General features: G+C 44.4%; 1 protein-coding gene across 1 annotated transcript; it reads right to left on the bottom strand.

Annotated features, from left to right (window-relative positions):
- Window positions 1–12244: 12244 nt before the first annotated feature.
- Window positions 12245–13988, bottom strand: LOC119322913 (WD repeat-containing protein LWD1-like). Its single transcript, XM_037596450.1, has one exon. It carries the CDS (start codon window positions 13915–13917, stop codon window positions 12676–12678), a length of 1242 nt encoding a protein of 413 aa, XP_037452347.1. The 5' UTR covers window positions 13918–13988; the 3' UTR covers window positions 12245–12675.
- Between the last annotated feature and the right edge of the window lie 303 nt (window positions 13989–14291).

Below are 14291 nucleotides of genomic sequence, written 5' to 3'. Positions count from 1 at the left end.
ATTGGTTTTACCATTCGCCACCTAGCCTTTTCTTTCCCTTGGGTCGGCCAGCCCGAGGGTCATCTTTATTTTAACCCCCCCGGGCCAGTGCTCCTCTGAGTGTTGGTCCGAACTGAGCTGCCTGCGGGGCCACCTCGGGGAAACTTGAGGGTTGGTTTTACTCGTAGCTAGTCTCATCTGAGTGTGCCCTGGGAAAGAGATATGTGCAGCTCCTATCGGGATTTGTCGGCACATTCGGGCGGTGTTGCTGGTTTAGTTTTACCCTGTCGAAATGTCTTGTTGTACCGGGATACCGAGTCTGATCGGAGTATCCCGGGTGGAGGTCTATTCCTTCGTTGACCGTGAGAGCTTGTCATGGGCTAAGTTGGGACATCCCTGCAGGGTATTATCTTTCGAAAGCCGTGCCCGCGGTTATGGGCAGATGGGAATTTGTTAACGTCCGGTTGTAGAAAACCCGAAGTTGACCTTAATTAAAATACATCAACCGTGTGTGTAACCGTGATGGTCTCTTTCCGGCGGAGTCCGGGAAGTGAACACGGTGTTGGAGTTATGCTTGACGTAGGTTGCTATAGGATCACTTCTTGATCATACTTTTATCGACCGTGCTTTGCCCTCTCTTCTCACTCTCTTTTGCGATTGTAGCCACCATATATGCTAGTCGCTTGCTGCAGCTCCACCTCGTTACTCCATCCTTCCAATGAGCTTAAATAGTCTTGATCTCGCGGGTGCGAGATTGCTGAGTCCCCGTGGCTCACAGATACTTCCAAAACCAGTTTGCAGGTGCCTATGTTACCGTGCAGATGACGCAACCAAGCTCAAGGAGGAGCTCGATGAAGATCTTGCCCTTTGTGTTGTTTCGTTCTAGTTGATCAGTAGTGGAGCCCAGTTGGGGTCGATCGGGGACCTTTGTCGCATGTGGAGTTCTTCTTTTATTTTGGTTCCGTAGTCGGACCTTGACTGTATCTGGATGATGTAATGCTTTATTCATGTAATTGTGTGAAGTGGCGATTGTAAGCCAACTATGTATCTCTTTCCCTTATGTATTACATGGGTTGTGTGAAGATTACCTCACTTGCGACATTGCTTTCAATGCGGTTATGCCTCTAAGTCGTGCTTCGACACGTGGGAGATATAGCCGCATCGAGGGCGTTACAATCATATACCTGAGCCAAAAGGCGCAAACGGTCCCGGGCCAGGTAAGGTGGCACCTGATAGAGGCGGGATGTCCCGATCATTCGATGAGATGATAACTATCGATTTGGTGGAATCGACTTTGACGATCTGACTACAAACATGCACGACGTTGCGCCTTAGCAATTTCTAAACCAATCTCCTGAGGTTACTGACAATGTCGGAAGCATTCATGCAAGCAATCGAATAACAAGCAAGAATATGATAAAGCAATCTGAATATTGCGAATATGGATGAAGTATTGATAATGGTGGGGATCCGAAAGTGGTCTTGGTCTGGTCGTTGGACACAAACGAAGTACACGAAGTTGCGTTGGCTAACTTTTAACTAAACAAATCCCAAGGAAAAAGCTACTAGATGGATCTACTTATATAGAAGCAAGGGCTGGCGGCCAAGGAGGTGGGAGGACGTCCCAAGGAAGCCTAAAACTAACCCTAGGCCATACAAGGCCCATGGTCCCAAGTGTAGGTGATGCAACACCTTTGGACTTGTAGTTTGACTGGGATTCTGCTGCTGCTTCAGATTGTTTCGTCGATAATTCAACGCTATGGACGGATTTTAAGGTGATTCCAATTGGGTTGGAAAGAGCACGAAATCTAATTTCCAACAAAAAAAAGAATCACCCAATTCGGAGTCCGTATGAAAGAGTTCTTGACATTTTGAGTCAGGTATCTCTGTTCTGTCCGAATCTGAATTCAGAACATGAGAGACTTGGACTCTATCTTCTCTTGGCCCAAAAGTGACGTGAGAGGACTTTTTGAACAGCACCTAAACATCTCTCTTACCCTTATCTTCATATGTGGATTGTACAAATGTACCATACACCTGCAATTAGAAATGACACAAAAGTTTGTGAAGTATTTATGTCCTGGATGACATAAATAAATTACTGCATAGTTTGCATTAGAAATCACCTCACAAATATACATGTATGCAATATTTTTGGTCGTATCCAAGGTAGTCATGTCCTCATCATCCTCTCCTTCTTGAAAATAAAGCCGTCCTCGGCGTTGCTTAATCTGAAATGTGGCTAACAAAAGAGACAAGGTGTACGTGTTGTATATGTATATGTCATCCATTTTTACTTCCCTTGGTTTTTGCACATATGACACATGTATGCATGAGTAACCTTCATAATTCATAAAATCTAAAGAAAAAATATTATCACAAGAAGTAGAAGGCATGCAAATATTGCAACTCAGTTTGCACATATAAGTGAAGCTCTCATTCATTTCAAAAGGTTGACAATGTTCATCATTAAACCATCCTAACATTGGTGAATAAACCTTACTTGCATCAAATTTACATGCTACAACATGCTTAAATAAGCAAACATGCCATAAGTCATTGGTCACAGAATCATCACCAAGATTAGAGGTCATATCAAAATGATTAAACATTGGTTGTTTTACATCAACAGTTAATTCAATGGGTGCACTCAAAATTGTGGGTATTTCAGTTGTTTGATCACATGACGCATTCATGACAGTAACACGATTCTCTAAAATAGGTGATGTGTTCAAATCAATAGGTAACTCAACACATGATGTATTCAAGTTAACTAGGCATGCATCATTCTCATGTGAAAGTGGAAAATATGTACCTTTGTCATTACCTCTTATGATCAACTCCGATGATGTAGGCACTCTCGGTGGTGATGTGTCATATGGTGGAGATGATGTAGTCCTCGCAACAACGAATGTGGTTGTCATAGTACGCCTAGTAGTTGAAGAAACATCTTTATCAACGCTTGGAATGTGCACCTTGCGCTTGTTCTCCTTGTGTGCAACACGTCGTTTTATTTCCTATTCAGCTTTGCAAGCAAGACTAAACAAACGGTCCATAGGATGACACTCTTCATAAATTAGTATCTCCTGAATATCACGGTTTAATCCTCCCCAAAATCTATCCATAAAATCTTCTTCACTTTCTTCTAAAAATGAGTGCAACAAGGTAGTTTGTAAATCATCATAATATTTTGTTACAGTGTCACGACCTTGTTTAAAATGTTGTAGTTTTTTAATCATGCCACGAGTATAGTGAACATCTACGAATCTATCTCTCATGACATGTTTTAAATCATCCTAACTAGTAGGTATAAAATCAAGGTTTAACCGACAATATTCACTCCACCAAACTAAAGAAAAGCTACTAAAAGTACTAACCGCAGCTTGAAATTTTCCACGCTCATCAAAATTATGGGAAGCAAATATAGCATTTATTTCGTACTCCCATTCAATATATAAATCAGGCCTAAAATGACCAATAAATGGTGGCATGAAAACATTAACCTGATTATGTGCATTCTGATGTTGTTGCTCCTTTTGTGATGGTTGTTCTATTTTCTTAGGTGGTGGCAAATCTCCCACGATCGATGAAGCCCAAGAATTAACAACTCCAGAACCTGCCATAGTTAGTAGAAAACAAGAAACAAAATCCGAGAATAATGTTCCTATGAACTACTAGGATGTGGTGGTAAAACGCTCACAGTATAAAAGAAATATCAATATCTTACAAGTTCTGGGCAGCAAGATAAAAATGAAGATCACAATAGCAGTAAAGATAGTGATGAGAAACAACTGCCAAGAAGGATATACCAACAACTTTCTCTCCAACTTTCCTCCGGAAAATTTTGTGCCAATTTTCTGATAATTGTTCTCAATAATGGCACTAACTCAAGCTTTCAAATGCAAAAAGAATCACTCAATTCCGAGTTGATATGAGGAGTCAAAAAATTCTAAAACTGACCTGAAAAACTGGAACAAGTCATGTTCACGAACTTCGGAGGGCAAAAAGACCTATTCAGAAGCTGATTTTGAGGTGTCAAATATTGAACTAGCTTATGCAACTATTTCAATGCGGCTCGTTGCTAGCTTTAATTTCGGTACTCACGGAGCCAAAACGGACTTTGTATGAGGAAGATACGCCTGTTCTATTAAACAGTGCGCAAAACAAATTCGAATCCGAATTCAGGTACGAGATTGAGTGTAGATACATCTGAATTTTGTGTTTTTTTTTCTTCTCTCTCTTTTTTTCTCACACTTTTTTATTTTTTTCTTTCTCTCCTTTTTTTCTCTGACTTTTTTTAACTTTTTCTCTCTTTTTTTTCTCTCTGCCTTTTTTTCTCTCTCCCTTTTTCCCAGATAAACTGGATAAGATGCAGATTGGATCAAGCGAAGATGTGAACGACCTCAACTATGATTGTGACAATGAACGACGGGTAGCACGTGGTGGAAATTGATGGATGGGATGGTGGACAACGGAAGGGATAACGATGCAGCGGCGAAGTGACTAATGTGCACAGAACTCGAAACTCTAAACGAACTAGACACTAAAACCAGCAACTCGACACGACGATGCAACAAATAATTCAACAATAAAAAACAATGAAAAGAAAATTGCAAAGGCTCAAACTTGTTCAGATATGATGAACTAACCCTAATTTTTTTTGTCTTTTCGTGGACTGTAGGTATGAAGAACATACTCGATCTAAACTACGAAAAACTATAAAATCTCACTGAGCAACCTAGAACTCTGATACCACTTGATAGAGGCGGGGTGTCCCGATCTTTCGATGAGATGATAACTATCAATTTGGTGGAGTTGACTTTGACGATCCGACTACAAACATGCACGATGTTGCGCCTTAGCAATCGCTAAACCAATCTCCTGAGGTTACTGACGATGTCGAAAGCACGATCAACCTGACCACGAAGGTCTATTCATGCAAGCGATCAAAGAACAACCAAGAATATGATAAAGCAATCTGAATATTACGAATATGGATGAAGTATTGATAATGGTGGGGATCCGAAAGTGGTCTTGGTCTGGTCGTTGGATACAAACGAAGTACACGAAGTTGCGTTGGCTAACTTTTAACTAAACAAATCCCAAGGAAAAAGCTACTAGATGGATCTACTTATATAGGAGCAAGGGGTTGCGGCCAAGGAGGTGGGAGGACGTCCCAAGGCAGCCTAAAACTAACCCTAGGTCGTACAAGGCTCATGGGCCCAAGTGAAGGTGATGCAACACCTTTGGACTTGTAGTTTGACTCGGATTCTGTTGCAGCTTCAGATTGTTTCGTCGATAACTGAACGCTCCGGATGGATTTTAAGGTGATTCCCATTGGGTTGGAAAGAGCATGAAATCTAATTTCCAACAAAAAAAAGAATCACCCAATTCGGAGTCCGTATGAAAGAGTTCTTGACATTTTGAGTCAGGTATCTCTGTTCAGTCCGAATCTGAATTCAGAACATGAGAGACTTGGACTCTATCTTCTCTTGGCCCAAAAGTGACGTGAGAGGACTTTTTGAACAGCACCTAAACATCTCTCTTACCCTTATCTTCTCTTCCCTTTATCTTCATATGTGGATTGTACAAATGTACCATACAACTGCAATTAGAAATGACACAAAAGTTCGTGAAGTATTTATGTCCTGGATGACATAAATAAATTATTGCATAGTTTGCATTAGAAATCACCTCACAAATATACATGTATGCAATGTTTTTTGTCGAATCCAAGGTAGGCGTGTCCTCATCAGCACCCGTGGGAATACCTTGCGTGATGCCGCAAAGTGATATGATGTGTTACAAGCTAGATCGGTGTGACTTAGGATCGGGGTCCTGACATCCGAATTGGGTGATTTTTTTTGTTGGAAAGTAGATTTCGTGCTCTTTCCAACTCAGTTGGATTCATCTTCAAGTTCGTCCGGAGCGTTGAGTTATCGACGAAACATCTGACGCTGCAGCAGAATCTGAGTCAAACTACAAGTCCAAAGGTGTTGCATCACCTCCACTTGGGCCCATGAGCCTTGTACGACCTAGGGTTAGTTTTAGGCTGCCTTGGGACGTCTTCCCACCTCCTTGGCCGCCACCCCTTGCTCCTATATAAGTAGATCTATCTAGTAGCTTTTTCTTTGGGATTTGTTTAGTTAAAAGTTAGCCATTGCAACTTTGTGTATTTCGTTTATGTCCAATGACCAGACCAAGACCGCTCTCGGATCCCCACTTTTATCAATACTTCATATATATATTCGCAATATTCAGATTGCTTTATCATATTCTTGCTTGTTCTTTGATTGCATGCAGGAATAGACCTTCATGGTCAGGTTGATCGTGATTCCGGCGTCGTCAATAACCTTCCGGAAATTGGTTTAGTGATTGCTAAGGCGCAACATTGTGCAAGTTTGTAGTCGGATCATCAAAGTCGTCTCCACCAAATTAATAGTTTTATCTCATCGAAAGATCGGGACCTCCCCTCTATCACGCTGCCTGCTCGGCCTCGTGCAACCGCTGGTAGTAGCTGATAACCGTAGTGACCCCCTTGGAGCTCAACATCTTTAGCTTGAGATAAGCGTAAATCGGCACTGCCATAAACTTGGCAAAAAAAAGGTCGGCGAGGAGTGTGCGGTAGCCGTTGTTGAAGGGGGCCACCTCAAAACATAAGTTTTCTACTAGCACAAATGCCCGTGCGTTGCAACGGGAGAAAACAACAGTTACTATGAACCATGGTTGGTCGGATCGAGGAACTATACCACGGGACAACAATGGCTGGTGACAATAAAAGATGCATCATTTGAGGATAACTGAGGGGTAAAGTTAAAAACATGGTTAAGGTCAGTTCCCGTAAACCACCATTCAGGGGTAACGTGAAAAAAGGGACCACTATGCCATGGAACTTTGGCTAATACTGATCTCAGTAAACCACCACTTAGGGGTAAAGTGAAAAATAGGAAAACCATAGAAAACACATGCATACCAGAAGCATCTTCGATAATGCATATGTTCTGAGCATTTCCCTTCAATTCCATCCACAAGACGAGAAACACTTTCTCCATTCTCAAATGACTCGGTAAGGATTGTTGGATGCAAAGTAGTATCATTTAAACGATGAGACATATTTGAATTTTGTTCAGCATGAATCCAAAAACGTGGGGGTAAAAAACACATAGAGGCATATATGACCAACTATCGATAGCAGAACTTTTAAAATGCACCATGGCATAGTATGTGTTACTTTCGGACATTAGAATAAGGTTTGTCAGTGTAGCATTACATGTAGTCAAGTACAGACTTTACAGTAAAACTCTGCAAGTTTTTCTTTTCTTTTAGCACACATAAACACAAATTCTGGTTTCATAGGATAGCAGTAGTCAACTCTGTAATTTGAAGCCGTATAAAGCTGGAACTAATTCATTGTGCAACAATATATTCCCCTAACTAAATGGCATGGCCAAGACATTTCTGTAGGAGATAGAGCTAATAATGTGAATGGAATTAGAGCACCACAAGTCAATTAATGTTTACAGAACGGGATTCCCACTTGAGTTTTTTTTTTTTTTTGCATGGGTTCCCACTTAAGGATTGCAAATGGGATGATTACCCTCAGGTTTATGCATAGTAGATGGACGAATCAGGGACTAAAGCAGCCTGCCCAAGATAGTCTCCCAAATCTTGCCTTTTTTCAGTGACATAAAAATTCACCCAAATCTGAAACAGTTAGCATAATCCCTTTTGGCTAATATGGCCAGGAGCAGGAATAATTCCCGCCAGCATTGCGTCCTACATATTGAACTTCGTCAAAGTATTATTAGGTTGATCTGAACCCAAGTCGCAATGGTCTCGGATTGGCCCCCTCCTACCTTCCTCTTCCCCCACAAACCCGGGTTTCTCTCCACCATCATCTATGGCTCCGACAGGGAGCTGCGGGCAGGCATGACGTCGGGTTTCCGGCGCGGCCGCCGCCCGACTGGACCCTGTCCTCTGTTTAATGTGTTGCTTACTACGCGGATCGTGTCGTCATCTTCCGGCAAGCCGACTTGGTGCCGGACCTGACGGTGAGAGGGTCGTGTTGTCCGCCGACACCTTCCCAGCTGTGTCCGCAGCCCACCATAGACTCTATACGCAGCCCACCATAGACTCTATTTCCTTCTTTATTTCTTTTCTTGTTACCTGAAAGCTGAAACACAAGATATACAGAAGGTTAATTAGTCTAGCTGTCCTTCCTCTTTTTCCTACCACAATGATCTTTGAGACACGGCTTCCTAATACCCAAAAAACTAAAAAAGTATACAAAATTGGATAGATTAATGTGAGGGAGCAAGGTGGGACTATTTAAGTAGAGAATTAACCTATGTTTGTATGGATAGTAGAAGGTAGCTCAGTTGGTAGCGCATGTAATGTGATCGGCCTTTGGTTTTGAGTTCGACTCCTGTCAGCAGCATTTATTTTTGCCTCAAACAGGATAGGTGGGCTGGACTTAACTTATTGGGCCACAGCGCCCGGGCGACATATTACGTGCCAAAGGTTTATTGAGCCACCTCGCACTGTATGCGCATAATGACCAATGATACGTCCTTGAGTGCCCGAATGCTCAAAGCCATATATTTTCCGGGAAGTAATCTTCTAGACGCCGAGTTGGGTTCCCACCCTTCTCAGATTTGGCGGGCGATGTTGGATGGGCGTGACATTTTGGCACAGGGAATCATACGCAGAATCGGAGATGGGACAAGTACGGGCATATGGATACATAATTGGATACCTCGGGATAATTTCAAAAGGCCTATCACATCTCTGGTGACTAACCCACCGGCTATGGTGAGTCAGCTCATTGATACCTCAACCGCTGCTTGGAACGAGAACTTGATCAGAACAGTCTTCACACGTTTTGATGCGGAGGAGATCCTCAAAATACCTTTGTGTACAAGAATAATTTCAGATTTCTGGGCCTGGCATGAGGAAAGCAGTGGCATCTTCACAGTTCGGTCGGCATACCGAATGATCATACGTACAAAGCTTAGTAGAGAGAGTTGGATTGAACAGGAAGCTAGCACTTCGGCCTCCCAATCAGAGAGCAATCATTGGACATCAATATGGCACATTAAAGTTCCCTCCAAATTGCGAGTTTTTGTTTGGCGACTTGCAAGACAATCTATACCTTGCAGGGTTCTGCTCAACCATCGGAATATGGCTACGACAGATACATGTTTGCTGTGTGGGGCCCGCGATACATGGCGGCATGCTCTACTCTCTTGTCCGATGGTAGGGAGCGTGTGGGCGCTCGCACCTGATAATATAGTGGAGACTATGAGTGGCCACTTGGAGGAAAGTGCAAAGGATTGGTTGTTTGCCTTACATGAAATATTAGCCAATGATGATTTTGTTCGGCTGGTGGTGACACTATGGGCGATCTGGGGAGCAAGGAGAAAGGCCATTCATGAAGATATGTTTCAGTCACCACATACATTACAAGGTTTTATCAACTCTTATTTATCAGAGTTACAGGTGATCAAAGAAAGAGCTCCAGCCGCACGAACTAGCAGTGCCATATCGCAGCACATGGCCCGCTGGATTCCACCAGAGGCCGGATGTGCAAAGCTGAACGTTGATGCGGCGGTGTCACGCCGTGGTTTTGGGGCGATTGGAGTTATCTGCAGGGACCAACAAGGTGGCTATATGGGCGCTTCTGCCATTGTCTTCAGATATATTGCGGACCCAACAACGCTTGAAGCTTTGGCAATTAGAGAAGCTATGGATCTAGCCGATGATCTCTATGCCCAAAGAATTCATGTGGCATCGGACTGCAAGGTGGTGATTGATGATATTCAGAAGAAAAACTTGTCGAGTTATGGGGCTATAGTTCAAGAGATTATAAGCCATTCTCTTTCCTTTACTTTTTGTAATATAGTTCATGAACGAAGGAGCTCAAATTTTGAAGCTCACAATTTAGCGAAGCATGCACTTACCCTGGGAGCTGGCCGCCATGTTTGGCTGGGGCATCCAGGGAATCTTCCGTCCGTCCCTGTAAACATTGTGACGAATTAATAAAGCTTCGTGGAATTGTCAAAAAAAAAAAACCTCGCACTGTATGAAAAATTGATGCAGTATCTATTAGTACCACCTCGCCTATCAAAAAAATAGATATAGAGTCAAACTGAAAGCGTAAAATTATGGGAAGAAGCGTATTGTGACGGTGAACCCGACAAAGTCAATCCGTGCTTTATTATTAGGGAGAGATAGATGGGCTGGACTTAACTTATTGGGCCACAGCGCCCGGGCGGCATATTACGTGCCAAAGGTTTATTGAGCCACCTCGCACTGTATGAAAAATTGATGCAGTATCTATTAGTACCACCTCGCCTATCAAAAAAATAGATATAGAGTCAAACTGAAAGCGTAAAATTATGGGAAGAAGCGTATTGTGACGGTGAACCCGACAAAGTCAATCCGTGCTTTATTATTAGGGAGAGATAGATAGTAATTCACCGGTGTGCCAAAAACTACGTCAAGGATGATCTGGCCAAGGGCACAGACTCCTTACCGGGAGCAAGGTCATGGAACCTAGTCTGCATCGGCCTAAGGCGAGATGCCTTTTTGTCCATTGTGTCTAATTACATGAGATGCAGGCTACTGTCGCCGTCCATGAGCATCTTGTTCAGGTAAACAATCTTCAATGATGAGAAGGAAATAGCCGGCTCGAACCAGTCTACGTATTGCAATACAGCGGGCGTCACTGTGTAGATCTCGCGTCTAAAGGAGACAGCCGGCTCAAACCAGTCTAGGTATTGCCATACAGCGGGCGTCGCCATGTAGATCTCGCGTCTTGCGACCTTCTGCGCTCTTCTAGAAGAAGGGTTGCAGAAAATCATCTAAACATTTCAAACCTGTGCTTGGAAGGGCTTGTTGGGCAGGGCTCTGCGTAGTCACCTCATCCACCACCACCGCAGCGATCAGACTTCTCCAGGTGCGACGGGGCAACGAACCTCGTGATGGGTTCCAACGGATCGATCGCAAAGAGGCAGAACAGGCAAGCGACGAAGACTAGGACAGAGGGTGCAAGGTTTTGGACAAGGGAGTGAGGGGACTGTTGAAATAGGCAAGCGCCAACTAGGTTTTGGGTGGCTGCAAGGTTGCAGACAGATATGGTAGACATTCGGGTTCCCTCAAAGCTCCCCCGTGTTGGGGCCAGGAATTTCAAACGTTGATCCAAACAATTTGGGCCAATTTGGTGATCTGCATTAATTGTTGGATAAGTTGATTTGGGTATAGTATCCCAACAAGCAACTAGAACATCGAATATTCCCATCATCCAAACTAAGCTTACTCAAAACCTAACCCATTGCCATTATGGAGGTCCTTATGAAGCCTCGTGATTCCGACTGTGTTGATATCTTTGTATTCATTTTATCACAAAAGTGCTCTTGTGAGGTGGATCTCTCGTGCTACAGTAAAATCCGAACAAAAATACTAAACAAGTTCAAATAAAACTAAAAAAAAGTTGGTAACAAACATTGAAGTGTTTTTCACATGCGTGCAAATTTTTATGATGAAATAACATCAATGGATGTCTTGCAAAAAAAAAATCAATGCTCCAAATGCTTCCAAAAAGTCTTTTTGGAGCATCAATTTTATTTGTTTTGCTCGGGCCTGCACGAATGTCATTTCACCGTGAAAATTTGCACGCATGTGAAACAGACATCAATGTCTATTGCCAAAAATAAACAGATTTTTGATTTTTTTAGCATTTTTTAGATTTACTGTGGCAAAGGGTACATGTGAGCTCAAGCTATATGCTCCACGTCCCTTTTTTCACTCTATCTTTAAGTAGTACTCCCTCCATCCCATGATGTAAGAGCGTTTTTGACACTACACTAGTGTCTGTAGTGTCAAAAACGCTCTTATATTATGGGACGGAGGGAGTATATAGTTGCCGATTCTGGAGATGCACTCATTTCTTTCTTGTCTAGCCGAAACATATAATTCTCATATTCACACAAAGAAACAACTAAAGAAAACTTATGAGAGCTCAAATACTAGAGGTAAACTAAAATAAAGCCAAAGTGGAAACTGTATATTTGCCTTGCTTGGAGTAACAATGGCTTTTCCATTTCTCTGCTACGTCAAATCAACATAAGCCATTTCTTATCAACCACATTTAAGTCACCTACACCAGCAATAGGAACCCAAAAATAAAGGATAAACCACCAGCTAATATTCTACCTACTAACTAAACAATGAGTAATGGGATGCAAACTGAACAAAATGGCAAGAGTTCAACCAAATGAACAATTAAAACAAGTTTGTTCCTACTTGCCCTAAATACAAAAATGATACAGCAGCAAAGACATGAAGGGACTGAAACAACAGAAGCACACACAGAAAATTGTGACAATTGCAGCAATAAGCAAGTTAACAGCAGTACTAGAGTCGAGCAATTTAAATAACAGCAATTTAGTTCAGTATCACCAGCACTAATCCTATAAGTCTAATTACTCTTAATAACTCAGTTCATTGTCAATTCCAGCTTCTACCTAGTGAACCATCATTTCTGTCAGCAACTCAGCACACATATCAGCTGTGGGCAACATACATCACTGAAGCAAAAGCAAAATTACCATCCTCCCATTGCCTGAACTCTCATCATCCATGATGGGCTTCTTTGCCTCTTTCTGCCCCACCACTGATAAAGCTAGAATGAAGAAATCAGACCCTGAGAATCTGCAGTTTATTGGCGAACACAATGGCAACCCAGTCAGGCTGGGTAGCTGACCACTGCAGCTGCTCCACCTCCGCCCCTGCAGTGTAAGCCAATATAGGGTCAAGACCACCCTCTGCTGCTGCAGCTGCTGCAGCATTGCCATTCCCATTGCCTCCGCTATTGTTCCCCGTGCCCATGGAGGAGAGGTCCCATATTAGTGCTTGCGAGTCATCCCCAGCTGTGCAAATGTGGCAAGAAGAGTGAGGCGCCCATGCCATTGCATTGACAGGAGCATGATGGCGGTGGAGTTCAACGACAGGCAGTGTTGGGTAGCGAATGTCAAGCACGACCACCTTGGGGCTATCCATGATGATTGTTGCCATATACCTTGGGTCCTGCTTGTTCCACCCCAGCCTAACCAATGGTGTCGGCGACACAGCCCCACCATCCGTAGCAGCAGAATTGGAGCCGCCGCCAGAACTACTCTCATAGATGATTGTGGAATGCTCCTTATCCCGAAGATCAAACACGCGGACCGAGCCATCCGCAGAAACAGATGCAAAGACACCAGCGCCACCCCAGGCTATGTCATAGACCTCCTTGTCATGGGCTATGAGCTGGGTGTCGACTACCTCACGTTCAACGTCCCAGATGGTGCAAGTGGTATCGATGGATGATGTTCCGATGCGGCGTGGGTCGGCGTCGTTCCAGTCAAAGGAGGTGAGCGGGCCGCAGAAGTCGCTGTTGCGGTTGCCGTTGAGCTCGCAGCACAGCTTGACGCCCGGCTGCTGACCAGCGGGGCCCCCCACGCCGTTGCAGCGGACGGAACCATTGTTGGAGTCGGCGGCGCCCGGGGCAGCGGCGTCGTCGTCCGTGATGCGCCATATGCGAAGGAGGTCTGCAGAGGTGGCAAGCAGATCGGGGCGGAGGCCTTGGGGGTCCGGAACGAACATGGACTTGGTGGGAGGGAAAGGGTGGTCGAAGGAGAGCACGGGGGCGATGTCACCTGTGGACTCGTCGAGCTGGACCACCTCCACGCGATTGACGAGCTGCTCGAGAAGACTTGCGATGGCGAGTCGGTACTTCTTGTCCCGCCGCACGCTCCAGTTCATACCGTAGATGTGCCACCCGGCCTCGTAGGTATAGATCTCCGACCGCTTGGCCTCACCCCCGCCGCGGCTCCCGCCGTTGCCCTGGTCCTGATCCGCCCACCCATCGCCATCCCCGGCTGCGCCGCCACCGCCCATGTCGCCGCTGCAGCTCTGAACGGATGAGATGGGGAGTCCTTGGGAGGGGGGGGGGGTCTGATTTGGGGAACGGATGATACAGGGAAAGGGAAGAGTGGTGTGCGGTGAGGATGTTCTGTTTCAGGGTCAGGACGAAGGTCACAAACTCACAACCAAAACCTAGCCATATTTTTCTTTAGGAACACCAAACCTGGCCAGATGGGCTGGCACGCCCGTCCTGGGCTAAACGCACCGGCACCCGCCTCCCATGACACGCTTGCTACACAGGTCGTGCCATGCAGGCTCACATGCCACACACCTGATTAAAAAAAGAAGCATGCCACGCATCCGAGCCCAGGCCCGCGCGGGGACCGCACCCCGGGTTACACGGGCCG

Source organism: Triticum dicoccoides, chromosome 6B, assembly GCF_002162155.2.
Source record: "Triticum dicoccoides isolate Atlit2015 ecotype Zavitan chromosome 6B, WEW_v2.0, whole genome shotgun sequence".
NCBI lineage: Eukaryota > Viridiplantae > Streptophyta > Magnoliopsida > Poales > Poaceae > Triticum > Triticum dicoccoides.
Note: the sequence above shows the minus strand (reverse complement) of the source record. Positions and strands in the feature narration are given on the sequence as shown.